The sequence below is a fragment of the Botrytis sinoallii genome (genome assembly GCF_014898435.1).
Source record: "Botrytis sinoallii strain Bc 23 chromosome Unknown BSIN_006, whole genome shotgun sequence".
Classification (NCBI taxonomy): Eukaryota; Fungi; Ascomycota; class Leotiomycetes; order Helotiales; family Sclerotiniaceae; genus Botrytis; species Botrytis sinoallii.
In genome coordinates, this window is record NW_024066033.1 from 2,588,628 (window position 1) to 2,614,533 (window position 25,906).

General features: G+C 43.5%; 8 protein-coding genes across 8 annotated transcripts; 2 read left to right on the plus strand and 6 right to left on the minus strand.

Moving 5' to 3' along the window:
- Positions 1 to 109: 109 nt before the first annotated feature.
- On the plus strand, positions 110 to 4,151 carry EAF02_004468 (uncharacterized protein; the record flags this gene model as incomplete). The annotated part of the gene is made up of 6 exons (XM_038900516.1): positions 110 to 334; positions 385 to 660; positions 1,174 to 1,401; positions 1,454 to 1,839; positions 1,914 to 3,103; positions 3,178 to 4,151. The coding sequence occupies 6 exons, from the start codon at positions 110 to 112 to the stop codon at positions 4,149 to 4,151; spliced, it is 3,279 nt and encodes a 1,092-aa protein (XP_038760223.1).
- Positions 4,152 to 4,287: 136 nt separating this feature from the next.
- On the minus strand, positions 4,288 to 7,291 carry EAF02_004469 (uncharacterized protein; the record flags this gene model as incomplete). The annotated part of the gene is made up of 6 exons (XM_038900517.1): positions 4,288 to 5,535; positions 5,585 to 5,737; positions 5,790 to 6,750; positions 6,805 to 6,920; positions 6,971 to 7,003; positions 7,060 to 7,291. 6 exons carry the CDS (start codon positions 7,289 to 7,291, stop codon positions 4,499 to 4,501), a joined length of 2,532 nt encoding a protein of 843 aa, XP_038760224.1. The 3' UTR covers positions 4,288 to 4,498.
- Positions 7,292 to 8,254: 963 nt separating this feature from the next.
- Positions 8,255 to 9,827, minus strand: EAF02_004470 (uncharacterized protein; the record flags this gene model as incomplete). The annotated part of the gene is made up of 2 exons (XM_038900518.1): positions 8,255 to 8,796; positions 8,891 to 9,827. 2 exons carry the CDS (start codon positions 9,825 to 9,827, stop codon positions 8,255 to 8,257), a joined length of 1,479 nt encoding a protein of 492 aa, XP_038760225.1.
- Positions 9,828 to 9,862: 35 nt separating this feature from the next.
- EAF02_004471 (uncharacterized protein) lies at positions 9,863 to 10,672 on the minus strand (the record flags this gene model as incomplete). Its single annotated transcript, XM_038900519.1, has 1 exon — positions 9,863 to 10,672. One exon carries the CDS (start codon positions 10,670 to 10,672, stop codon positions 9,863 to 9,865), a length of 810 nt encoding a protein of 269 aa, XP_038760226.1.
- An 805-nt stretch (positions 10,673 to 11,477) lies between these two features.
- Positions 11,478 to 14,484, minus strand: EAF02_004472 (uncharacterized protein; the record flags this gene model as incomplete). Its single annotated transcript, XM_038900520.1, has 7 exons — positions 11,478 to 12,246; positions 12,330 to 13,000; positions 13,090 to 13,227; positions 13,284 to 13,394; positions 13,479 to 13,817; positions 13,880 to 13,996; positions 14,098 to 14,484. 7 exons carry the CDS (start codon positions 14,482 to 14,484, stop codon positions 11,478 to 11,480), a joined length of 2,532 nt encoding a protein of 843 aa, XP_038760227.1.
- An 844-nt stretch (positions 14,485 to 15,328) lies between these two features.
- EAF02_004473 (uncharacterized protein) lies at positions 15,329 to 15,955 on the minus strand (the record flags this gene model as incomplete). Its single annotated transcript, XM_038900521.1, has 1 exon — positions 15,329 to 15,955. One exon carries the CDS (start codon positions 15,953 to 15,955, stop codon positions 15,329 to 15,331), a length of 627 nt encoding a protein of 208 aa, XP_038760228.1.
- A 2,473-nt stretch (positions 15,956 to 18,428) lies between these two features.
- EAF02_004474 (uncharacterized protein) lies at positions 18,429 to 18,814 on the plus strand (the record flags this gene model as incomplete). The annotated part of the gene is made up of 2 exons (XM_038900522.1): positions 18,429 to 18,575; positions 18,635 to 18,814. The coding sequence occupies 2 exons, from the start codon at positions 18,429 to 18,431 to the stop codon at positions 18,812 to 18,814; spliced, it is 327 nt and encodes a 108-aa protein (XP_038760229.1).
- Positions 18,815 to 19,614: 800 nt separating this feature from the next.
- On the minus strand, positions 19,615 to 20,622 carry EAF02_004475 (uncharacterized protein; the record flags this gene model as incomplete). The annotated part of the gene is given in 5 exon segments (XM_038900523.1): positions 19,615 to 19,671; positions 19,731 to 19,751; positions 19,770 to 20,210; positions 20,279 to 20,434; positions 20,509 to 20,622. The coding sequence occupies 5 exon segments, from the start codon at positions 20,620 to 20,622 to the stop codon at positions 19,615 to 19,617; spliced, it is 789 nt and encodes a 262-aa protein (XP_038760230.1).
- Positions 20,623 to 25,906: the final 5,284 nt, after the last annotated feature.

Consider the following 25,906-nt stretch of genomic DNA (forward strand, 5'->3'; position numbering starts at 1 on the left):
TGATTTCTTAACATTACATTAGGGTTGCCGACACGAATTTCTGATCCGCGAACCTCAATTCTGATATCCAGGATTTCTACACGAAGGTAAAGACTCAAACACCCTCACCATGGGTTGTCACCGGCCTCTGGACATCGTGGCAACCCTGCGCTCGTCCCACTCCCCTCCCAGCTCTCAACCGCAAACGACTCGCCGTCGACCGCCTCAATCTGGATCTATCAATTCCTCAAAGCCGTGCGCGATAAAGAAGGGAATGCGCTCCGCAATTCGCATATCGTGGGATTCTTCCGCAGGATATGCAAAACTTTTGTTTCATGGCATTAAACCTGTTTTTGTGTTTGATGGTGGCGCGCCCATATTGAAACGACAAACGGTATTGGGTAGAAAGAGGAGAGAGAGGGGAGGAGGGAAGATGCTGTTAGGACTGCAGGGAGGCTTTTGGGGGTACAGATGAAGAGGAGGGCGGAGGAGGAAGATAGTGAGAGGAAGAGGAGGGAAAGGGAAGGACGAAGCAGACCTGTTGAAGATGAAGAGGTGGTGCCGGAAGAGCAATTGGCATATGTGGATGAGATAGGGATGTCGGAGCAACAAGTCCAAACGACCCGGAAATTATACAAAAAGGACGCATATCATTTACCTGAATTGACAAATGGCATAGAAGTAATGGGTAGACGGAAGATCCGAGAATCATGTCGGCAGAGAATTGGAAGAATATGCGAGACAGTTTCACAATGGAGAAGATGTGAATTTATATGATTTTAGTAAGATCGATTTTAATGGGGAGTTTTTTATGAGTTTACCAGCGGGGGATCGGTATAATATTTTGAATGCGGCGAGGTTGAGGAGTTAGATTGAGGATGGGGTTGAGTAAGGAACAATTGGAAGAGATGTTTCCGGATAGGATGGCTTTCTCGAAATTCCAAATTGAGAGGGTTAGGGAGGAGAAAACGAGTTGACGCAGAGATTGATGAATTTGAATGGAATGAATGCGGAGGAGCCGATGTTTGGGTTAATGGGGACAAGTAGAATTGCAGGGGAGAGGGGAAGGGAATACGTTTGGTCAAGACTGATGGTGTTGAAGGTGGTTGGGCTTTAGGTGTGGTCTCCTGGAAAAGGGAGTGGGGGATAGAATAAGCCGATTGATGTTGATGATTATGATCGAAAAATAACAAGGTGGACTTGGTGTCTGAATCTGAGGAAGATGATTTCGAGGATGTTCCTGTTGAAGGATTAAATCGGTTACCGAAAGCCAAAGACGATGGGAGGAACATGACTTATAGTGATTTTCAAGCCAGAGAAGTTGCTGAAAGAAGGAAAGAGTACTCCAACTCGAGGAGAAAATCGAATTCAAAACCTACACGAATGCCATCTGAGGATCCGGATTCGCTCTTCGTGGATGATGTAGTCGAACAACCGGGGACACAATTCCTTGAATGCAACTTACGATGATGAGGATGAAGATATTAATCGCGCGATTGCTATGTCATTACAAAAAGATCAAGATGAGGATGTAGGACTTGACGAGGAGGATCATATAAATCGAGCCATTGAACTATCACTCCAAAAGGCTATGGTCAGGAAGAAAGCGGAAGAAGAGGAAGAAGATCTATTTGAGGATGTACCAATGCCAGAATATGAGCAAAAAGCAGTAGCAGATGCTAGACCTCTCACTAAGTCTAGTGGAAAAATGATTGCTCATATGGTTAATAATAGAGCTAATGCTGCTGTGCCGAAACGGAAAGAAGAGACTGAGAAGGTGGATAGTGATAGTGATAGTGATAGTGATATGGATTTTCAATCCGCATTGAGGAAAGCAAGGTCACAAAAGGCACCGGAAAAGTCCGTCAAGCAGCACCAGTTGTTGTGAACAAAAGAATCCTTTCGATGGACCATTGCCGTTCGAGAGTATTCAGTTCAAATCATCTTTTATTCGGCAAGAAGAAACCAGAAGAGTTAACTGGAGAGCCACTAGAGGAAGATGAAGAGGAACTGGCTGGTGGCTTCGAGAAAGAAGATGAAGAAGAAAAGGCGAAACCATTACCTCCTTGGTTAATTGGCAATGATGATATTAGATCACAAGTACAACAGCAGCGCAAGAAAGATCAAGAATTGAACGCGAAGGATCGCGAAAGAGCAGAAGAAGACGAGAGGATTTTTCAACGTGATCACGGGGTTATTCATGTAGACTCTGATGATGATAATGATAGTGATGTTGAAGTTTTGGACAAAGCGCCCACGCCTAATATTGCCGAGAATAGTATGGATGATTTGGCGGAAGCTGTTAAAGCTCAACCGCCGCTGTCTGATGTTCCTCGGGATCGACGGCCATCGGCAGAACCTCGTGCGGAAGATGGTTTAATAGAAGAGTCTGATGAACCGGTAGAGTGGTCGGAGAGTGATTATGGGGACGTTGCTCCCAAGTCTAATAAGGCTTCAGGATCCATACCTCCCGTTGAAGAGAGCCTAGATGTGTCTTCTTCGAAATCAAAATCACCGTCTCCTGTTTTCGAAGATGTGGATCTTCCTGATGTTCAAGCAACTGAACCTACACAACTATCAACTTCTGCAAGAAAAAGTCCGACTCCAGTGTTTGAAGATGTTCAAATGGCAGATGCTATATCTACCTTGCCATCTGGACCCACTGTATCCGACAAGCCACCCTTTGACGATGCATATGATCGTCAAGAAGCTGAAGCGATTCCAGATGAATTCGATTTTAGCGATCCGGAAGAAGAAGAACTAATGACCCAACTCGCTATCGAAGCAGAAGAACATGCTCGCTTTGCCAGTACCCTAAACAACAAATCCGAAAAAGAAAACCATGATTCATACGAGCAAGAACTCAAAAAATTGCGAAGTCAACAAAAGAAAGATCGTAGAGATGCAGATGAGGTATCTCATATCATGATCACAGAATGTCAAGCTCTACTCCGTCTTTTCGGTATTCCTTACATCACCGCACCAATGGAAGCAGAAGCTCAATGTGCTGAGCTTGTCCGTCTGGGTCTTGTAGATGGCATTGTGACTGATGATTCGGATATTTTTCTTTTTGGCGGGACGAGAGTTTACAAAAACTTATTTAATTCCAATAAGCTCGTGGAGTGTTACCTTTCTTCCGATCTGGAAAAAGAACTTTCTCTTCGAGAGATCAACTCATTTCAATAGCTCATTTATTAGGCTCAGATTACACGGAAGGAATTCCAGGCATTGGACCCGTCACCGCTGTGGAGATACTCTCGGAATTTCCATCCCATGCCGGACTTGAAGAATTCAAAGAATGGTGGTCCCTCGTTCAAAATCCTCTTACGACCCCTCCACTCGCAAGCGAGCCAACACTCTTCCGCAAAAAGTTCCGTCGTTCACAAGCGACGAAACTCTTTCTACCCCCCGCATTCCCGAGTCAGGCGGTTACAGAAGCATATCTCAAACCGGATGTTGATAGTACGGCCGAGGCTTTCCAATGGGGAGTCCCAGATCTAGGACAACTGAGAGAATTTTTGATGACCACGGTGGGTTGGAGTCAAGAACGGGTGGATGAAATTTTGGTGCCGGTGATTAGGGATATGAATCGACGGGAGACGGAGGGGACGCAGAGTAATATTACGAGATACTTGAGGGTGGTGTTGGGGTGGGTGGAGTGGGAGGTGGTGGGGGGTGACAGTAGGGAAAAAGGAAGCAAGAGGATGAGAGAGGCGGTGGGGAAATTAAAGGCGAAGAAGAAAGGTGGAGCGGCGAATTCGTTGAAGGATAGAGGTACCTTTGCGGATAATGCGAGGGAGTGGGCGAAGAAGAATGAATTGAGTGTGGAGGCGCAAGCGAAAAGAGATGCGAGTAAAAAGGGGATGGGAAAGGGAAAGGGAAAGAAAAGAGTGGTAGAGGAGGTGGATGGGGATGAGGGGGGTGAAGATGAAGATGAAGATGTGGATGCTGAAATAGATAACAATGAAGCAGATGATTATGGTGATGATGATGAGGAGGAGGAGAAGGGAGAGGGTTCAATAGGTTCTAAACCTAAAGCAGTGGGTTTGGAGAGAGGAAAAGGAAAAGGAAAGTCAGTGGAAGGGGAAGGGAAAGAGGAAGAGGTAATGGAAAAGCGACGGGGCAAGGGGTCAAAAGACCGAAGATCACGGAATGAATTCATATATGTATGATATTTGATTAGATAGATGATGTAAAAATGAATTATGTCGAAATCTCGAAAACGTAAAACTCCGAACCTATATAGAGTTTGATGAAAAAGACGACTATGGTATGGAAGTGCACGCGGAATTCTTGACGACATTGAGGTACTTTAATTAGCGTTGTTTGTTATATATCTTCTGTGTCCTCTGTCATTTAAAAAAATTACTAGCAACATAACAGAAAGCTAGCTACTAGTGTATTTCAACCCAAACTCAATACACGCGCGATCATTCATTCACATTAACAACAACATCCCATCTCCCGTTTCCCTCCCTCGCCTATCATTATCATTACTAACCACTCCCCTCATCCAACCCTACCACTCCATCGTCGACGCACTCGGCGGTAAATCCTCATCCCTCGTTCCCCACACACTTTCATTCCTCCCCAGGGTTAATTCCAAGACGCCCCCCTCCAACCAAAAATCATGCGTCACCCAATTCTTAGTCCACATCTCCCCATTCAGCGTCGCGCTCTGAATATATATATTCTCGTAGGCGCTATCGAAATTGATATTTCTAATCGTGGCCACTTTTCCCGATTGTCCATTCCTGACGCTTACTTCCGGGAAATAGGAAGGAGTGATGAGGTAGACGTTTTGGCCCGAGACGGGCCAGAGTCCCATCATGGCAAGCGTGGTGAAGGAGCCCATGGCGCCGGAATCGTCGTTTCCGGCGATCCCGGCGACCGTGGTGTTGAATTGCGAGGGGATGTAGAAGTGGGAGAAGTGGGCGGACAGGCCGGGGCGGCCGGCATAGTGGAATTGGAAGACGGGGAGGAAGGCTTGTTCGTCGCCGATGTAGAGGAGGCCGGAGGTGTGGAGATAGGCGAGACGGGAGGTGAAGAGGGAGGGGCCGCCGAGAGTGGTGACTAAGGAGGCCATGTCTTGGGGGACGAAAAAGGTGTACATCCAGGAACTGCCTTCGTAGGTTTCGTGGCCGTTGGGGTTGAGGTAGCAGGATGTGAAGTTGTAGAGGGGGGAGCAGAGGGTGGGATCTTGGTAGCCGAATGTTCCGTTTAGATAGCGGGGTTGGAGAAATCCGGTGAAGCCAGTGTCGACGATGGAGTCGGGTGCATCGGTGGATCCGTTGACGAAGGAGGTTTGGTCGGCTTTGTACATGTTTTTCCAATTCTCAGCGCGTCCGAGATACTTTTCAACGTCGCCAGTTTGGCCGAGTCCCTGGGCAATTTCGGCAATGCAGAAATCGTTGTAAGCGTACTCTACTGTTCGGGAGATAGAGCGGGTCATAGGTCCTACTCCATAAGGATCGAAGTCATCGGTTGGAATGTAACCGAGATTCTTCCAGCTGGTAAGGCCACCTCGACCTTCTATGGACCAGTCTGCTGGCTCATCTACATCTTGTTAATGATGTGATGATGAAATGTACCTTGGCAAGCATACCTTCAGCGTCAGATACCACTGCTTCATAACCTGTTGCCCAGTCCACGTCTTGAGTGATATTCTTAACATAAGAATCTGCTAAAACAATATCTGCATTTGAACCTCCTTGAGTAAATCCTTTACAAAGCGACATTCGACAGTCCGGAAGCTTTCCTAGTACACTATTAGCGAACAGTTTAGTCCCAGGAGACTTTTGAGAACGTACCTTCATGACGATAAACATCAATCAAACTTCTCACCATCTGTGTCTGACTATATGGATCCAACAAAGTCAACAACGGATGAATACTTCTAAAAGAATCCCAAATACAATAATAAGAATCATAATAAGGTTCATCGCTGTCCCACAATGGATTCTCCCCCGTGTAATCTTGTGGTGAAATCATGGCCCTATAAGTGCCGGACCAAAAAACAGTTTGGAGTTCATCACTAACACCTGTAGCATCAACACTAATAACCGAAAGTTTTTCTCTCCACGCATCTTCAGCAGCAGTTAACACTTTCTCGAAATCAAAATCTGGTATTTCATTCTCGGCATTCTGACAAGCTTTTGAGATGCTAATGAACGACACTCCTACTCGAGCAAGGATTTGGTTGTTTGCGGGTGCTTTGAATTGTGTCCAGGCTCCTGCTGGAAGAGGAGGTGAATTTATACCATCGGGTGTAACACTGAGATTCTTGGGTTCACTTCCGGCACGATTATTTATGAAAACTCCCGTGTCTCGAATATCTGCACCTTTAAAATCGGCACAAAAATGTAAATCATAGCTTCCAATTCCAAATGAAGGATTGAATGTTCCGGTTCCAGAAAGTCTTCCGGTATCTGGATCGACTTGGACCGAACCATTTGAACGAGACTCCGGCAAATCTGTTAGATCTACTAAGATAAGTGGGCTGTAAGGTAGAGGGGCCTGCCGGGTGGAATATGAATCATTAGATGACGAATTCGAAGGAAAAGTAAATCGATACAATGCGGTATGATTTGTGACAGTTGCTTCTGTATGAATAGAAGTATTTAAGGAAACGGCAAAGTATCCTGGATGAGCCTCAGCAGTCCCATTAATTCTTCTCGATGCTCGATCGATTTTGGTGAAGAAACAATTATTCAAGATATCTCCAGGACAACCTGTTTGTGGAAATAATGGAAAATTTCCAAGTGATGGCGACTTGCGTTTTGGGTCAGTCAAGCAGTAATTTTTTCATGAAATAGTGTTACTCACACCACCCGTGCCGGAATCATGCATATGAGAGAATCCTGTGATATCGGAATTATCTGAGGCAAACCCTCCTTGCTTTTCATCGGGATTGTTCACATCTGCAACTGCTTTGGCCATACCTTGAAACTAATGAGCTCAAATCATCAAGAGAGGAGTTAATAAAGCTTACCAAAAGGTAAAGTGGCTCCAGGAAACACATGACCTGCCGGTATGTCAGTAACAAATCTCAGCACATTTCAGGAAATCAGCAGAACATACCTCCTTTCGCAGTTCCAATGAATGGATCGACGTATTTAAAAACATCAAATTCCTTCTCTATTTGACTTCCAACCCCGATATCTGCCACTACTACCAGGCTCACGAGTAAAGCCTTCCATTGTGATAAACCCCCATGATTATCGTTTCGATATGAAGAAACCTCAAACGAGAGACTCAATTCCGAACAGAAGATAAAAAGTCCCCAAGTTCCTGGGGTATAGACATCCTTCATATCTTTTTCCAACTTGTTTTTACAAACCCGAAGTATCCACTTATCTTAATTGTCCACGATACCATACGACGTTACAATGCCCCCTCATCTGTGCATCGCTTCGTGTTCCCTTGGATTGACTTTGTTCTGAATGATCATCATAGTCTACCTGTCATAGGAGTTGCTAATGTAGAATGCGGGGTAAGGTTAGCGAGCAGGGGAGATGCGGACATGTACGCCATTGCCGGTGTGGAACTTGGCGTGAGGAGGTTTGCGGTGAAGGCATACTTGGATACTTTATGCAGATCATATCTTGGTATGTTTGAATGCTTGGATTTGCTTGCAAGAGTGTTATGATGTGTTGTGGATATTCGGTTGGAGATTGAATCCTTTTGAGTTTGTGAAAATCGGTATAATGACTTCCGAGGGAATGGATAGAGACTGGGATCCGTAGTGTAATTGGAAAATAGTATGTATGAGGGATAGATCATGGATGAAGATGCTCAAGATGATCACATCATATGTTGCTGGATCCTGTCTGGAGGAGTTTCCGAGCTTCGATGGAGATACCGAACAAAGCATTGCAGCACGTGTACGTCATGTGACTGTACAGATTTCCGAGTCCTTACAAAGTTTGTAAGTTAAAACTCTAATCAACAGTATTTTTTCTCACAAACCAACGACAAACAACAAAGCGTACTGATCGTTTTTAACTCATGCCAGATGTAAATCGAAATACGAGATAACTTATCTTAACAGCCGGAGTTGAACTTGTTGACCTTGAGGCAAATTTCTTGAAAACAACCAGAAGATGGGAACTCGAGAAACGTGAAGGTAAATTATATTCCATTTCTTGTTGAATATTAAAACTACAAGTGTTGCGTCAATAAAGATACTCTCTAATAAGCTTCAAAACAATTTCAGAGTAGAGCCGTGGCAGCAGTCATCCTATTGCCAATTCCACAAAGCTCCCGTACACAAATTTCAATCTCTTCCAGCCTCGTCGTCATTCCAATTACCTCCATTTACATCAAAGTTCTTTAGAACCTCCTTATTCAGTACCCCTTTTCCCCATATTCCTTGGAATTCCTCACACACCTCCTTCCACCAAGAAACAAAAGAGTGCATTTCTCTGACCCATTTAATCTGTTGATCAAGAGAATGTCCCTCAACGATTTCTATGCACTTTCTGTGGGTGCACGTGTCCAAGTAGTATTGTGTGTAGACTACTAAGGCATCGTACATACATTCAGGGGTGTCTTCAAGGATAGCGTGGTTGTAGGGAGTAGACCTTGTGAGGGAGATGAGGATATCGATGGCTCGCGTGAATTCAAAGGAACGCATAGGAATGGCCTCTGGGTATGTGACAGCCCATTTCTTAGAGATGTTTTGTTCGATAGAGGCTGTGGATTCAGACGAAGTGACACAGCGACGCCCTTTTATTTTTCCCTCTGCCAATAATTCTTCCGTTGCTTTCTTCAATGCCTCCCCAAATGCGTCCAACTTCAAAAAATTGGAATGATCTTCTGACTACGGCTGCAGTAGTCGCGATAAACATTTCGTCCATGGAATTGTCGAACTCGTTCCCAGTTGATTCACAACACTTCTTCTGAAACATACTTGTAAAACTTTGTTTGAATTGCTCTGCAGTAGCAATGAGAAGGTCCTTTATTACACATTCAATCGATGCAACTGAGATATCCTTCATTTCAGGCAAATTTCCTGTCCCGCTTGTTTTGTTAGCGTCGACTTTGCTTTTTTCATCACCGCTATCGGTACTGTAGTGGGCAGATCCAGACTCGGATGTATCAGAAGTCTCATCATCAGCGTCCTGTTGGTCATCAGGGCTAATTTCCTCAATATTTTCTTCGTTCATCTTCTCAAAGCTTTGTATGTTGGTGGTAGTGGGTTTTTTGTTGACGATTTCGTTTCCATGAGCGGTTGAGCAAGAGGTACCATGGCAGCCCTTTAATCTTATAAACTCGTCATAGTTTGACTGAATAAAAGCTTGTTGCAACATAGCAGCTTCATCGTCGAAATCTGCAGGCAATGGGAAATCTTCTCCCCATCGAGACTTCATGGCTCCCCAAACGGGCTCTTCACGGACCTTCTTCGAAGAGTTTCCTATTGATGCAACCCCTCCGACATCATTGTCTCGTATGTCATTTGTTTCAATAGCTTCGGATTCCTTCGCAAAGGGTACAACACCTTGGCAGTTAGTTTCAGAAGAAGCAGGAACCTTGAACGAAGTGAGCGAATTAGGCTGTTCTTCTTCAGTCTTCCTCGCATAAGCCTCTTCTGCCTCTCTAATCAACCGGTCCAAGCCTTTCCGACACGCTTCGAAAACTTCTCCTAATGTTTGCAAGTCCTTCGCCAACTGTCCGCTTCGAACAAACTTAAAGATCTTAATTATGAGCCTCATGTCTTCGGTTCTGTTGTTAGACTCTGTTCCTGTCTCTTCGTCTAAAGACACTAAGGCCTTGAGATACATTTCATCCCGCGTATTTCTGTCATCAATCTTCTGCAATTGTCTTTCCAGTTTTCCGCTCATAAACATACGTTTTACGCTCTCAATGACGAGGGCTAACTTTTTCATCTCCTTCTTATTTCTGTTTCTTCCTCGCCATACAATAGCTCGAGAATCTTCAAATAAGTTTCCGAATCTCCTCTTTTGTGTGCAATGGCCCATTGCCCTCTCTTTTCTGGGCCTCGGGGAGCGAATTTTATGCCTTTAACCATGTTTTCCTTTCCACCAAACAAGTCTGTTCCAATAGTAGTCGAATGATTATCAATTCCACTGCCTGCTTTCATTTGTCCAATCCTTGGAGATGCTTGATTCACTTCCAAGCCCTCGCAAAGTTTGACAAGGACCGGAAGGTCATCCTTTGTTTCTTCCCCCTCCCTTCTTTCTTCAGTCAAACTAGACGGCAATTTCTCTTCCACCTTCCCAGTGTCCTCATCCATACCTCTGTTCTCCGCAGTGGACTCATTTTCACAACAAGTTACGCCTGCAAGGCTTGTCAATGGAGCGGAAGCAATGACTTCTGGCTCCTCTTTTTTCCTTATTACTAGCTTTAGTCTGTGTCTTTTCTCCAAAACTCGCCTCTCCCTTCTTGATAGAGGATTCTCGGGAGCTTTGGATTTGTCCGCGGTTATGTTAACCTGGGCATCTATCTTTCTTTCTACCAGATTCCATGTCATTCGTTGTCTTTTTGGTGGAGATGGAGTGTTCCGGGCTTCCTTTTCCTCTTCTGCTGAGAGATATGAAGTGCCTAGGTATCTAAATGATTCCTCGGTGAGTTTGGAAATTGAGGAAGGTGACGGAGACTTCTCAAGGCCGCGCTTAGGAGATCTGCACTTTTTCTCGGGTGTTTGGGGCGACGATGGCGGAGCTATAAGCATTTTGGATAAGCATTTGGTGTTTTTTGAGATATCGCTACTTTCTGAACCAAGGAAATCAATATCCCTATGTGGCATTGTTTCGAAAATTCTTCTCTCAATAGTTTTGTGAAGTAATTGATGAGGATCGATGAAGAGGATGTTGCCGTGATCTAGCAAAATGGTATGGGCTCGATTTGTGCGTTGTTGATGCGAGTGATGTTTGATTTGAGTTCTGATAATCACTGTTGAAATGTAAGCAATGATATATCAATCATAGTAACCAAGAATGAGAAGTGTTCTATTCTCTTTTGCGTGAAGTGTTTGTGTGTACAATAGAAGGAAGGGAAAGTCGATATTTGGTGTCTGCTTTTAGTGGTTTTCATCTGGCACTTTCCTTATCGGGAGTTACAGAATAGAGATGCAATATTGAGCAACAATGATTGCTAGTCAAGCAACTCATACGATGTACAACTTGCAAGTGCAGCCAGGTATATGAGTCTTGTGTGAGGCAAGTGCGACTGAGGAAAGAAGCTCCACGTTTAACGATTTGAGGGCAGCAATGAGAGTTCTATTTTGTATTTTCTATTGTACATTGTAGCTCTTATTCTCGCCACTTACTAAAAGTCGTCGCAGAGCTATTAAGGGTACATATTTTATTGAGACAATTGTTGCCTGATCATACCCAGTGAACCACACTGATGAAGGCTCCGTATGCAGGTTTGCCAGCTCTACAAAGAGATATAGTAGGAAATATCTCGAGTCCAAGCCTTTTTCTAAGGGTCGAGATGTGTATCTTTCTTTTTCTGAAACGATTACCACCTCTATTTCATTCTGGCGGGGTATCACCTGGATTCCTCGACCCACGCTTCATTTTCTTGAATGCTCTCATTCTCTGCATTGATTTCCATTCTTCGGGTTCCGGACAGACCACATCTTCCATCACTTCGTCAACCAACTCGTTAACATCTTCCCTCGTCCTCTTTTGAGTGTTCGCTCTTGCAGGCTGTCCCCCACTACGACTACTTCCTGTCTGTGAACTTTCCCCCGTCTCTTCAATCCCCGGGGGCAAAACATCCCGTTTTTCAATCCGCAACTTTGCTTCCGTTATCTTCCCCCAGTCAATATAATCCCGGAACAACTCCTTCCATCCTTCTGAAACTTGGACAATCTCTGGTTCTAGCCAAACCAGCCTCGCCAAGCCTTGAGTGAGTAACCTCCAGCATTTATGTCGAATTGGTATTGTCAACTTCTCAACACCTCCTGCCTTCTCTGCTTCACAATTTGCAACCATCATTGACGCCGCACTCTTCGCAAAAGATCCAATGTATTTATTTGAAGATATTTGAGAACACAACTGTCTCGCCTTGTCGTAATCTTTCAAATTATGCATCGCCGCGGTGGCCTCGAGCAGCATATCGAACTCCTTCTGTTCTGTGGGATAATTATTTGCGACTCCCCTTCTACTTGGAATGAAAAATAATGCTTGGCATTGCTCCAGACGGTTGTAGGAGCGATTCAATTGCATTGCCAGTTCTCCAGTTCTAGACTTTTTCCCGATTTTTTCAATGACTTCTCGATTAAATCCCCTCGCACCCCTGTTCCAAACCAACAGAGCCCGCTTGGAAGTGATATCTTCCAAACTTCCGCGTTGCCTCTCTCTCTCCAAGGTAATTCCCACCATTCTTTCGTGATTTGTTGAAGCCACAACCAACAACTCCACCACGTTTTCACTGCCGTGTTCATCAATTCCAATTGTCCCTCATCACCGCCAAAATTGTTATTCTTATTCTCCACTAATACCTCTATGATCCCCCCCACGGCTTTAACTTGTGATTCCATACTTTCCCAAAATTCTTTCCCAGTTTTCGCAGTTTCAGCCATTTTTGCAGTAAAGTCCAAAACTTGCCTCTCCATCGGCGTAGTCTCCATCTGCGATTGTATGTTCAATATACCCTGCAACATCATCGCATCATCGTTGACATATGGATCATGGACGACAGGATCCAATCTATCCCTGGAAGTATAGAGGAAAGGGCGACCGGTTTCACCAGAATCCGGACGGTAGACGGTTCTAGTACCTTCCTTGATCGCGCGGTATTTTAGAATGCCTCCGCCAAAACCGCGAACCATCAGATCCCAAAAGTCTTGAGTGTGAACGTCTTCCAAATACTGGACGCCGATGGGATAGAAATCGACATGTGTTTTTATAGCAGGCTCTATGAGAATAGGTTGACTCTTGGAGCCGTGAAGTTTACTGGTGAACGAAGGGTACATCATTTCGGCAAATTGACACAGGAGACGACGGGACCGCTGGTTGACGGGTTTCTTGAGGTCAATTCCTCCGAAAATCTATCATTTCAAAAGTTTCATGTTAGCAACTCGAATAATCATCTGGAGGGGAGAGAAAGTAAAAGATATCAAGTGCTAAATTGACTTACTGCCCATTGCCAGCTCCAGCCAAGCTCCGCGCTCTGCTCCGTTCCAAAATATCCTTCTCTGTTATTTGTAAATACACGAACACCTAGACGATGCAGAGACTGATAATAGCCTATCGCATGCATAAGTTCGTGCGCAATCTGAAAACACGTTAGTTCATGAGGAGTAGACAGCCTTTTACTCCAAACAAACTCACGGTACTTGCACAGCGATATCTGATACCTGCCAACTCGGAGTCTGATAAGTCTTTATACTGGAAGAAGATAGGCTCCAAAGATTCAACGTTGAGAAACATTTGAACTCGCCACTAGTTCAATTAAAATTAGATAATTCCGTCGATGAGCACATAGGTACTGTCAAGCAGGTAAACAAAATTCTGGGGACTAAGTACCTTAGCACCGGGTTTCTTCTTGATGAGCATTTCCCAAGTATTGATTGTTGAAACTCCCAAAGCATCTCCAAATTTCTTGACCGGGTATGTTGGATCATTGTTGGGTGGATCGTTATCTCTCACGTTCTGATGGCTATAGAAATACGAACACATAAAATCCATTTCATTCATCAACCCGCGAAAGACCCGATCTCTTTCGGCCGCGACTTCGTTTTCGCGTTCAACAGTCCATGGACCTTCTCGAGGGCTGAAGGTGTGGTATTCTTTGAGAATCTTTGCGCCTGGTGGGTATCTATCTGGATGGACAGGAGCGCGGGGTCCAAGGAGGAGAGCATCTAGCTGTCAAGCGGTCAATTTAGATTAGCTATAAGCAAAGCATAAGGTGAAAGGATAGATCATACCCATGGTAAACTTTTAGAAGACGTTATAAATTGCGAAGCAAGTGTGACTATTGGTCTGAGAACCTCCCATACTTTATCATTACTCGATTGCCATTTTCCACCATCGGGGTCATGCCTCTATCGCTCGAAAGAATCAGTAACAATAATCATTCATGACACTATTCGAGAAGAATTATATCTAGCGAGCTTTTCGAAGAACGAAAATATGAAGAACTCACAATTGGGACACTATCTGTCCTCAACCACGCATCACTCGGCTTATCCTCCCACCTATCCCTCTGCAAAATTGGTAGAATCCCTCCAGACAGCGTACTATCCCTCATAGGTCTATCACAAACCGCATCTAAATCCTTCAATTCTCTCGTGGTAAAGAGAAGTAGTTCCTGTTTCTGATACCCTCCGATTATATTGTGCCGATCATCCGATCTTGCATTTTCCCAATTTACTGGGAACAGAGGATCCAACGGCGTTAACCAACTCTTTCCCTGAGCTCTGTCTGGAGATTTAGGTCCGAATTTCCGAGCATATTCGGTATAAGGACGTCTCTGAGCATCTCTCTCGAATTTCAGCTGATGTTCATGGGTGGCTATTGGTGCTGGCTGCATGTTTCGAGATTGATATCTATCTCGGACTTCGAGGAAGCTGAAGATGCACATTTATCGTTTGATTTTAATATAATTTTTCATTTTTGTGGTGTTGCAACAAAGAGTTGAAATTGTAGCATTGGTGAAAGGACTAGCTTTTCAATCTTTTGTTTCCGGATATGTTTCGTCTGTCCCTGGACAACAATCAAAGGAGGAGTTACCGAAATGTTTCTTTGAACATCGTTTGGATCAATGAATAAAAGCAAAAGCATATTGTAGGAACGAGTGCTGAACGATGTCCTTCTTATCACCGATACATACTGTAAATTGGCTTGAAACCATACAAAAAATCATCGTACCTAGTAAATTTTATTCTCCCAATTCATATTTGACAGTAAGATAGTACTTCAAGCTCAGATGCCTAGGATTTCAATTTCATGTGCGATGTATTGCATCCTTCACGTGTTATTACAAAAATTTATCCCATGGAATATTTGACAGTTAGCATAACAAAAGGAAATTGACAATGCAATAGAATAGAAATTTGCACAAGGAAGAATGTCGAGATCATCTTGAACTCAGATGGATGCATAGGTAACGATGAAATGCTAAAAGAGAGAACAAAAGCCAGAACTACAAAGCTTAGAGTAGATCATCATAATCACTGACAAGAACTCCTGAAGTACGGGGACATCAAATTGGGTTAAAACAATTATATTTTCCATTAGTCATTACTGCCCTCGTGATCAATTTATCTCATGTCTTCGTTTCCTCCATTATTTGAATTTTAGGTGAACGCCCACACAACCACACAATCATCCCACAATCTTACAACCAGCCCACTGGAGTGGAGTCCATTTACCGACTATTCATAACTCTTGTCCTCGGTGAAAACTCTTTTAACATCAACTTTCACGCAAGTTGGGTTTTGTGGATCGGCCTCGCCCACAACCCAAGCCAAAGTGGTGTAGTGGTATCCCCAGTACGTCTCACAGATGTACCACCTGTAATAAGCTTCAGTACCAAAGCTAATTGGTGATACTGTGTCATCTTGATAACCCTGAATATTCAACAAATTGTCCTCGTCAAACGCTACACTCGTTGTGGAAGTCGTGCTAGGAGTGAACAGTGGTACCGCAACGTTGCTAGTGGCGCTATATGAAAGTCCGAAAGGCGAAGAAAGATTGAAATTTGCACCTTGAAGCAGCCATGTCAAAATACCAGTTTCGCCGATAGTAGCATTGAAACTGCTGTCGAAGGAGGATGTGTTGAAATTGAAGGTGGAAAAGGTAGCGTTTGGGCTAGAGATTGAAGGACCAAGGCAAAGTCCTTCGATAGCTGCACCCTCATGACAAGGCGAAAGAGTGGCGCCATTCAGGCTATCGTCTGAGGAGACAAGTGCGAGGTAAAATGGGGCGGATTGATTTGTGTATTGTGCCGTAACTTGAGTAGCTGCAGCCAGGAGGCCAGCGAGGACAAATGAGGTACGCATCCTGAATTTTGATGTTTGAATGTGTAAACCGTTTTTTTTTTCTAAGAATGCAATCTAGTATCGATCGAATGAATCAATAGTATCAAATCCTGGATGTGGGAATTAATTCTGTTGTAGTGAACGGAATGTTAAAGATGGGTGTTAATGAAGATAACTTTTTGATGGGAAGAGCACTTCTTTTATGTAGTCAGGTAGTATGTCTTTTGACAGAGGCAAGATCAATAACTACCTAGGGAAGGTGTAGAGGTGAGATGATGACGCCAAGGAAGGATCTCGTATTCACCGCACACCCAAAAGATCTACATGATTAGCATGCACACAACGGAGTAAGAAGTGGGAAGGAACAATGATGTGAGAGAAACACCTTAATTGCATGATTGAATATGATTGAATATGACAGTGGTACGAGGTATGATCGGATGTCACCAACTTGGAGTTAGACACCAAAATTCCCAAAGCAGGAACGTTTTGGATTACACAGTCTGATAGTGTACAACACGGGGGGCAGGGTACAGGCGGACAAGCCTAACCACCCCCCTGTTAACTACCCCGCATACAATACCACCTCGTATTCTTCAGTGACGGTGTACTATAAGACGAGACTATAAAAACATTATACAATATTGTATACTCATCCGTCAATAAACGAATGCTTTTCTAAGCTCTCACGAGGTAAAGTAACACCACAATCTATTCTGGTACCAAACAATACGATATCGGGCAAGTAAGAGTGTTACACGATAACATTCATAATCAAGACATGTGAGCAATCAAATCACCATAGGTCCTTCTGTCTGTGCTCTACTTGACAACTGACATGAGGTTAGTTGGTGAACTAACTCTCCAATATACATATACGACATATCCCCTAGACTGTTGGTTACAGCCGGCATATATAGCCTGTGTACAAACAAGAACATCAATAACTTCATAAATCATATCAAATATAAAAACTATTTAATTGAAATTGGACATTAGAATTTAATGAATTAATAATAATTAAAAGATTTAATATAGATTTATTTATTTTATTTCAAAAAAAATTTGATAGAAAGTTTTTAAATCCTATTATATTTCATATTCAAGATAATATACAATTTACGATTTCAAGAGCTCTTAGATTGTAATACTTTTATTAGCTAATAAGACACTATAAGTGGAACCCGGCTGTAACCAACGGTCTAGAGGATAACAAAATGGCATCCGCCATTATGCAAATATCTAAACCAAAACGCTAATACAAATAGACACTTTTGGCTGGTATAATAATAGAAGAATCATATCACCAGACTTGACCACTTTTCTTCAGTCTAAACTTGCCGATATCCGTAAAAAGAAAACATTCAAAGATCCAAAAAAACAACCCCGAGTAACAAAGTAACACATAAACCGAATAATCCACCATAACACTATTGATTCAAAACCAACAAAGAGTAACTAGAGAGTAATTGTGGAACGAAGTCTGTGATATTCAAGAACTTGTGGCATGATTTCAACACATCTACAAATTCTCACAGTACATACTCGTGCGGCCAGAAAGTATGCAACTCCTGCTTCAATAGGATTAAGCCACTGTGGGGAAGCTTTCTAGTGCTTAAAAGGGGCATAAATCATTGAAATTTGTGCTGAAAGTAATATGGCTTCAATATAAGCAAGCCATTCAATTGATTTATTTTTCCAAATCTCTATTTAATATAGTGGGATTAAAAAAAGCAGTGGATTCCATTGACTCATTAAAGCCGATATAGCGTATTTAGCGCCGGAGTTGCATACTTTCTGGCAGCACGAGTACCAAGATATTATGGAGCAAGTCGACAACGGACGTACAACACACGGATATGTACAGTAAATACCTACATAGATAGTGGGTGAGTCCCGCTGGGAAGGATATTTTCTAGGCCAGTTGAGTGAATACTTGCATGTATGTGATTTGGCACCTTCGACCCTTCGCCAAACCCCACTCTTAACAGCTAGCACCCGCTTGATTTAGTCGCGGCAGTCTACAGAGGTATCATACCCGAGTGGACTCCCCCGGTTAAATTCTACTTTTGGCCTTTAACCTGATCCATGTATACAGTAGATCAGATTATAAGGTTAAATTGTCGGCTTGGCGACAGAAGATCTAATCTAATCTTTGCCCCACGTCTCTTCCTCTCCCCATTGAATAGTAGGATACATCCCATCCAAGTTAGGTAAAGAATCCAATTTCATCCGTCTCAATGAAAATTTACAGGCACGACCCATCTGCTGGAAAGTTAAAATCGGTTTCTTGAGTTTCTTGTAAGTTAAAAAGAACCTCATTCCTATGGCACTCGGTTGCGAGATTTAATCGTTAAGGGCCTACTGAATGGAGCACAAGAGGCGAGATCTGTGTATTTGTCGTCTTAAGTGATGATATGGAGGGATAGAGTTTCACCTAGTCCTGTGAGCTACTAGGAAAATGCTTTAAAAGATATCGTTGTAGTCCAAACGCATGAATGGGGCCGTTTTTCTGCTGAATACTTCTTCTCATGCACTCAGCGTTGCCACTGCATCGGCTGCTGCTATCCAAGAACGTGCCAGTAATCTTTTCATCATTAACGACTTTAAAAGCTGCATGTATCAGCAACACATCTTGCTCGTAGGCATCCTTGCCTCATCTTATCAACCCTCGATCCATCCACTAACTGAACTCCTCAGTTACTCATTCGAGTATGCTATGACACAGGAACTGTTGGCGGCTCCACACCCTGGTCAAGCGCTCTCTCAACCACCGGCGGCATGTTTCCCGACATCGCCACAAGCGGCACTAGATGCGGCGGTATAATCGATTGGTATACGCGCATTTCTGAGAGTCTTGAGGTTTACGATTCCCTCTAGATTGCGTATACCAGTAAACCCGGAGGCTGCGTAGTTTCTACCAGCGAGCTGGGTACCATTGTTGGGCGCTATACTGATCCTACTGCTTGCGCTCTGGGCTAGTCTTAATAGATTGTGCAGTGTACTTCACAACATGCGGCCGGAAACGCTGCGGCGTTCCATCAAGATATATGTGGATGTAATTTAAAGGGGTTTCCTTAAGGTAGAGGTCCAGAACCTACAGCGATTTCTTTTTGGTTTAGGTCAGAAAACTGAGGATCTCAAAGTTGATACGGATCCTCTATCAGGGGATTCTATTGCAATTGGTACATTACCCCTCACAGAAAGAACTTAGGGATCGAAAAGGGAATGTTTGCAGATGATGATCAACTCTTTCGTTGTCTTACTGACAACATATCTGCAACCTAGCGTTTTCTTTTTCTCATCTTGATCCTTATTCCATGCGTTATACATCGGGAGAAAATCCAAATATTTTCGTCTATGTGTATGAAGAAGCTCTGCGTGATATTTCAGCGTAGACTTCTACAGAGTATACGATGGATCAGTCTCTTGGGGCAATGGAAAGTTAGCCTATCATTATACCAGCCTTCAAGAAGAGACACAAACATCTGCAAAGTAGGATTGACAATGGTAACTTCTTTACTAAACCGAGTTGTTCTATCTTATGTCTAAGATCATCTATCCTAGCTTTGAGCTTTTGGCATATGGATACTGTGGTTTCCTCTCAGGCTTGAGTTGCAGAGAACTCTCCTCGCGGAGGATAGTCCATGCGAGTGAATATTTCTTGGAGTTCAACGCCCTTATCTCTGACCATTATTACGTTCATTCCATGTGCGATCAAAGTTAGTCAGAGATCTCTGGGCTACAAGAGCCATATGTTAGCAGTCGAAAAGGATAATTGGCATCAATAACATACCAGTTGGAACACAATCCAAAGCTACTTTAATTTTGGTACTCTCAGGTTGCGCAAGCATGAAAGACACAGAATTCGCAATATATCCTCCGCAACAAGTGGCGGATATCCAGATGTGAACTCATCCATGGCATTTTGATCAAATTTGACTCTTTGAAGATGGAAATGTGTATTCACAACCCCAGGTCGGATTACCATGACGCGTATATTGGTTCCAGCTGTTTCCATTCTTAGACTATTACTGAAAGCTTCAATACATGCCTTGTTGGCATGATACACTGCTTCTCCTGGGAATGGAGGTGTTTCAAGACCGGTTACTGATGAAACGTTTAGGATTGTTCCTTTACTGTTGGGAATCATACTTCGATTGAGGACAGAGTGCGTGGTATACATTGTGCCGGAAACATTGGTTGTGTTCATTTGGTCAATGAGCTCAAGAGATAGCTCCCAGAATGCAGCGGGAGCTCCTAATGCTAGGCCGGCCTGGCCACAGAATAAACATTAATTTAATTCTTCTAGCAACTGAGTGACCTCTTATGAGCAGCACCTACGTTATTAATGAGAATATCGATTGATCCAAATTCAGTCACAGCAGACTCAACCGCTTTGTCAACATCTTTGTAATTTTGAATGTCAATTGCAAAACAGAAATTCTCGTGGAAAGGGTTTTTTGACAGAATCTTCTCTTTAATCTTGTCCAACTTGTCCTGGTGAAATCGTTAGTTTATTTTTACCAAGATATCGGCAAAATGCTACTTACTTTACTACGAGAAAGTTATACTAGGTTAGCTCCGTAATTTGCAAGTCGTGTTGCGACCCGCTTCTCCAATTCCCATGGATGCACCAGTCTAAGAGAATGGAGGTCAGTAAGTACTACAAGTATAACGAGATCCATATATCCATACCACCAAAGCCGTTTTATCTTTCACAGGAACGACATTATTATTATTGTCTTTTGAGTATTTCTCTGTACAATCAATCAATGTGAATCAACATTGTCGTTTATTGAAGTAGCGAAATATATATGCCAACAACATGTTGACATACAGCATCTATGTTGCTCATTTGGGATCTTGATGATAAATCAATGTTGCTGAATGACTCATAAACATAGATTGATCAAAAATGATTGGCACGCATAGAACTCTCTCCTGGCTTTCGATGAAAATTAGATGCTATCGCCGCCTGCCCACCAAATTTTTCTGGGTCTGAGGAAGCTTAATAATAGGCTTGATGATGATGAACATTCGCTATTGGCTCATTAAAGGCTTCTTTTGGTGGGGTAGAAGTTTAAAATGACGTTTTCCCAGATACCGCGAGTCGAATTATGAACTCTGTTTCGATGGGGGTTGGTTCATATCAGAGTAGTAACTATGATACTAGATGACTAGTACCTAGTCAGCATATGGTTTATCTGGTACTCTAAATAGTGTCTACGAAGTATCAACTTACTTATCACAATCACTTATATTGGATATCAACACAAGACATAGTGGTTTGTTTGCCAAATTATGCATAATTCGAGATATGAGGCACAAGTGCGATCGAATACTAATAAATCTTTATCACAAAAGAGACAAGCTTCCACCATTTGAGTATATCCTATAAGGCATCCCAATATTGAAGAAAATAAAGTATGCCGGTATCTTTCAGATATCGATACATAATCTCTCATGTGTTCTTTTGAATGGGTCATCAGTCAGAGACGAGTTAGATTTTGGGCAGAGAGAAGTTGCATTGCCATATCGCCAAGATGAGCTGTTTTCAATGAAGTCCAGATTCGAAAACCGTTGCCAAAACCACGGAAAGGCACCAGAGGAACGTACTCAGAAAGAAGATCTGGCATGATTCTGTTGATGAAATTGGGCCGGTACCTTCCTTGGAGATAAAGGGAGCGAGGATGATTGGTAAATGGTCTGTGACTGGACTCGGGACGGAGTAAATTGGTCGAGGCCTTTGGGGAGAAAGATCCCAAAAGCAAAAACTAGTAGAAGTTTCTCATATTTCGGGGCTTTCTGGCACAGTCGATCTGGAATGTGAGAGACTGGATCGTGTAGTAGAAGGGATGTTGAGGGGGTTAACCTCGAAGATTTAGTGACAGTGTATTAGCTTACCCCTCTTGAACACTCCACTAAATTGACCGAGCTTAGTGTGAACATACCCTGTTTCCTCTTCGTTGGAACTTTCTCCACTGCTTACCTCAATACTCAAATCCTTTTCAACGCCTACCACAAATCATTCCTTCTGAGATTTCATAGCTGCATCTGCCAGGAAATCGCCAACTGTGGATTTATCGCCGACGAAATCAATTTTTGGGCCTTCAACAGATTCATTCCTTATATTAAACTCACTACGAATAGCCCCCGAGCGTCCTCAACATCACATTCGTGACTGGCAACTTGTTGAACGTCCTTATTCTCGACCAGCCACCCAGAGACTGAAACTCTTCAAGTTAATAGTCCTAGATCAGACGTCATTGCTACCACTAGCCACAACGGCAATCAAGGGCAGCTTTCTCAAAGACTTCCGGCCTGATAACAATCGACGCATCTTCGCCAAAATTAGCTCGACCTGTAAATAGTGTATGTGGAAAGTTTGTCCATCAAATTTGGGGCAGCGGCTTGATCGGCCCGTGTATTCTGATACTAACTTAGTTGTTGTCATGGCTAACGGATGGGTCAAAGCAAGAGAGTAATGTAAGAAGTGTATGGCGCAGTCCATGAATACGTTCGAAACTGTATGATGTTCTCTGTTTTGAGACTGTTATGATGTTTGCACTTGATAGCTGTAACGCTTTATCATGCTCTTTCATTTCTCCTATTATATTTCTCTCAATGAACCAATTAATAGTATAGCTGGAACGATCTTCTGCTTTGGAGCTCAAGAGAAAGTTAAAATGATAAGATTTAGGGCTAGTTTGGATGTAAAATCCGTGTTGAATCCGCTGAAATAATCTGTACTTTGTGTTATTGCAGATTCCGTGGTGGCATCAATCCGTTTCAAAAAGAGTGGATTATTAATCTGTGGTTTTATAATTTGAATATCAAATCCGCTAAATAATCTATGGTTTTTCTAGAATATTCAATTTAAATTTCAATTCGATATTAAAATCCTATATTTAAAATTGAGAATTATATAAAAAGTGTTAAAAGGAATAGAAGTTACCGGTGCTAAGCACGTATAGTGATTAGTAATACAGCTACCTAAACGGGCTAGATTAAACAAACTATAGACAGACATATTAATCCCCTTATATAATATTATAGGGAGATCAATATACTTACACACATAACTATATAATCAATATAAAAACCTCTTCCACCCAATTTTTTAATAAATTATAAGATCCGGTTAGTATAGCTTCTAAATAGAATTGACATAATCAATATTACATCCAGTTCACGGAGTTAAAGAGTATACAGCACTATCTTATGATCAATATGCGGTACTATAATCGATTACCATTACTAACTCACAGAATTGAAGAGTATGCGGTGCTATCTACACTTATATATTTATAATTACAAATTTATATAATATTATTTATACAAAAAAAAAAAAAAAAAAAAAAAAAAAAAAGGAAAAACTTTACAAATTCTTTATATAGATATTAAAATGGATAATATCAAGGAGTAAGTTAAGTATATCCCAACTCTTACCCAAAAGATTTATAAAAAAATAATTTTAGCAAATGAAAATACAATTAAGAGGAAAGTGTGACACTTTGCCTTAGAAGAACTGCGAGAGCAGGGTACAATTTATCCTTAGAATCTACAACTACAGAATCGGGAGCAAAGCGCTCGTAGAGCGCTCCTATATACTAGCTATGTACACGTGATCGTGCACGTGCGCAAGCGCGCACGTGAGCGATCGCAGCTGCGATTGGGTGCGATCCGTGACACTACCCCCCCTTTCGAAAAAGCTTGCCCTCAAGCTTCACAATTACCTAATCCGTAGACGCATCGGCGATCCCAATGAGGCGTCGTTGTTTACGTTGTAGCATGGCGTGGTAAACGGGCGTGTGCGCAAATTTTGCTTTTTTCGCGACGGGAAGGCGCATGGGAAACGGAGGAAACCGTCCTGTAGCCTAGCAACAGCGCGAAACCTTCGAAGCATATAGATCGCCCGAATTTCCCTCTCTCTTCCAAATCTTTTCCGGTCACTCACCTTCTTCGTATCCCTCGATCAATAATCAATATGCCTTCCACACCATCAAGAAAACGCAGCAGCAAGAGCAAGTTGTCGCCAGCGCAGCTGAAGCAGCGGGAGGACGCGCGTGCGGCGGTGAGTTGTTTATTTTTCTTTTGCGTTTGCTTTGCTGATATGCTTCTTTACAGCTTGCGGCGAAGAGAGCGTCTGCCTCTTCTGTTGCGCGAGGCAAGCGTCCTGTTGAGGAAGAGGAGGAGTCGAGCCGCAGCGGGAGTGGCAGTGATCCTGTCGGCGAGGAGGAGGATGATGAGGAAGATGGGTTGGACGACGAAGATGCACGTAAGCGAGACTTTCTTTTGGTGTCTCCGGCTTGCGGTCGGCTTGTCTAACAAGTGCGATTACAGATGCCGAAGGCAACGTGCCTGAGGGTGGGGTCGATCTTCGATATGCTCATTGGATGTATCCGTTCCATCGTCTTCCGAGGCAGAATTCGGAGGAAGAATACGATCCCTTGATCGATCGTGTTGACGATTACGAAAAGAAGTTCGCTGACAAGTTGACCGCAGCGGTACGTCATTTTCGTGATCTCGAAAATGATGGCGAGATAGTTGAGGAAGACATCCTGGAGGCCTTGCGTCAAAGTCAACCTGGTCGCAAATTCGATACGCCCCGTCGCAGAAGCATTGGCTTCGTTGACGTCGACGAGTGGGGATCTCCAAGCAAGAGGTCACCAAAAAAGACGGTACCACAGCGGGAACAATGCGTTCGGGAGGACGGCTGGGTTTGTGCTGGCTGCGTACGCAGTTGTGTTTCCGGCAAGGGAGATGGCGTCTGCTATCGACTTCCTGGACAATCGTCTGGTCAATCTCGCTGTCTGCTTTGTCTGGCTGGCAAGCATAAGTGTGAGCGCTTGCCTGACGGGGATACGCGCAAGATGTTTCTCCAATACCGATCGGCTGTTGCTGAGTACGGCAACATGGCAGAGGTAAGTTACAACTTTGCCAGCTTTTAGCAAAGTTAACTCTTGAGATAGCTTGACATGCGGGAGGAGCTAAAGAGTCGCGTTTCGAAAGAAATGCTTCCTCTTACCCTTGCTCGAGAAGCCGCGGAGCGTCGCGTGGCGGAGGTTGCAGCGCGGGGAGACGAATTGGAGCAGCAGCACCAGCTCGTCGTAACTCAGATGGAAGCAGAGCTTTCGGCAGCTCGCGAGCGGTTGGGTGCGACTGAGCGCCAGCTCGGTCTTGTTGTCGCGCGTGCTGCGACTAAGGGTCGTCTTGTCTTTCGGCTTGTGGTTGTCCTGTGTGTGCTTGTCGTCGCTGTTGGCTGGGGACTCGGCTGGTATTTCGGTTTAAACCATCCAGTCTTTGCTGTCGTACCTCGCCCGACCGTAACCGTTGATGCCCGTAGAGGCTTTCTTTCTGGCTTGGTTTAAGTCTGCCGGGCAGGGGAAAAGACTTTCTTTGTTGACATTTCATCTTTGTCCGGTCGCTTTCAGCCTCTCGTGCGATTAGGATTTTCTTTGTCACAATAATGAATTAAAGAAGTTCTTTCTGTCTTTTTCATTCATACATTGATTGTTGTCTGTGAAATCGTAATCATCCTTTCCACTCTCGTAGAGACGAATCCACTCCGGTAGGTGCGTAGGGGGTCCTGGCAGAGTGGGATTTCGTAGGTGGAAGTCACGGAGGTGGTGCGGGGCAGTTTTTAAGTCAGAGGCGGGGTACCAGGTGAGATCGTCATCGGCGTTCAGCCACGATACTCTGTACTTAAGCTGTCGGCGTACTTTCTTTACAGCTAGAATACGCTCCACTTCCCATTCGGTATCACCGGTGATATTTATTGGGGGCGGTGGTTCGAGGCTTTGTCCGGGAAGTGGGTCGTCTGCCGCTTTGCGGAGCTTGCTAGGTGGAAACACGGGGTGGACTTTCATAGTGGGCGGTAAGTCCAATCGGAAGGAATCTCCGGCCCGACCAATGATCTTGAATCTACCTTGAATAGGGTAATCCAGTTTTTTGGATGGTCGTTGTGTC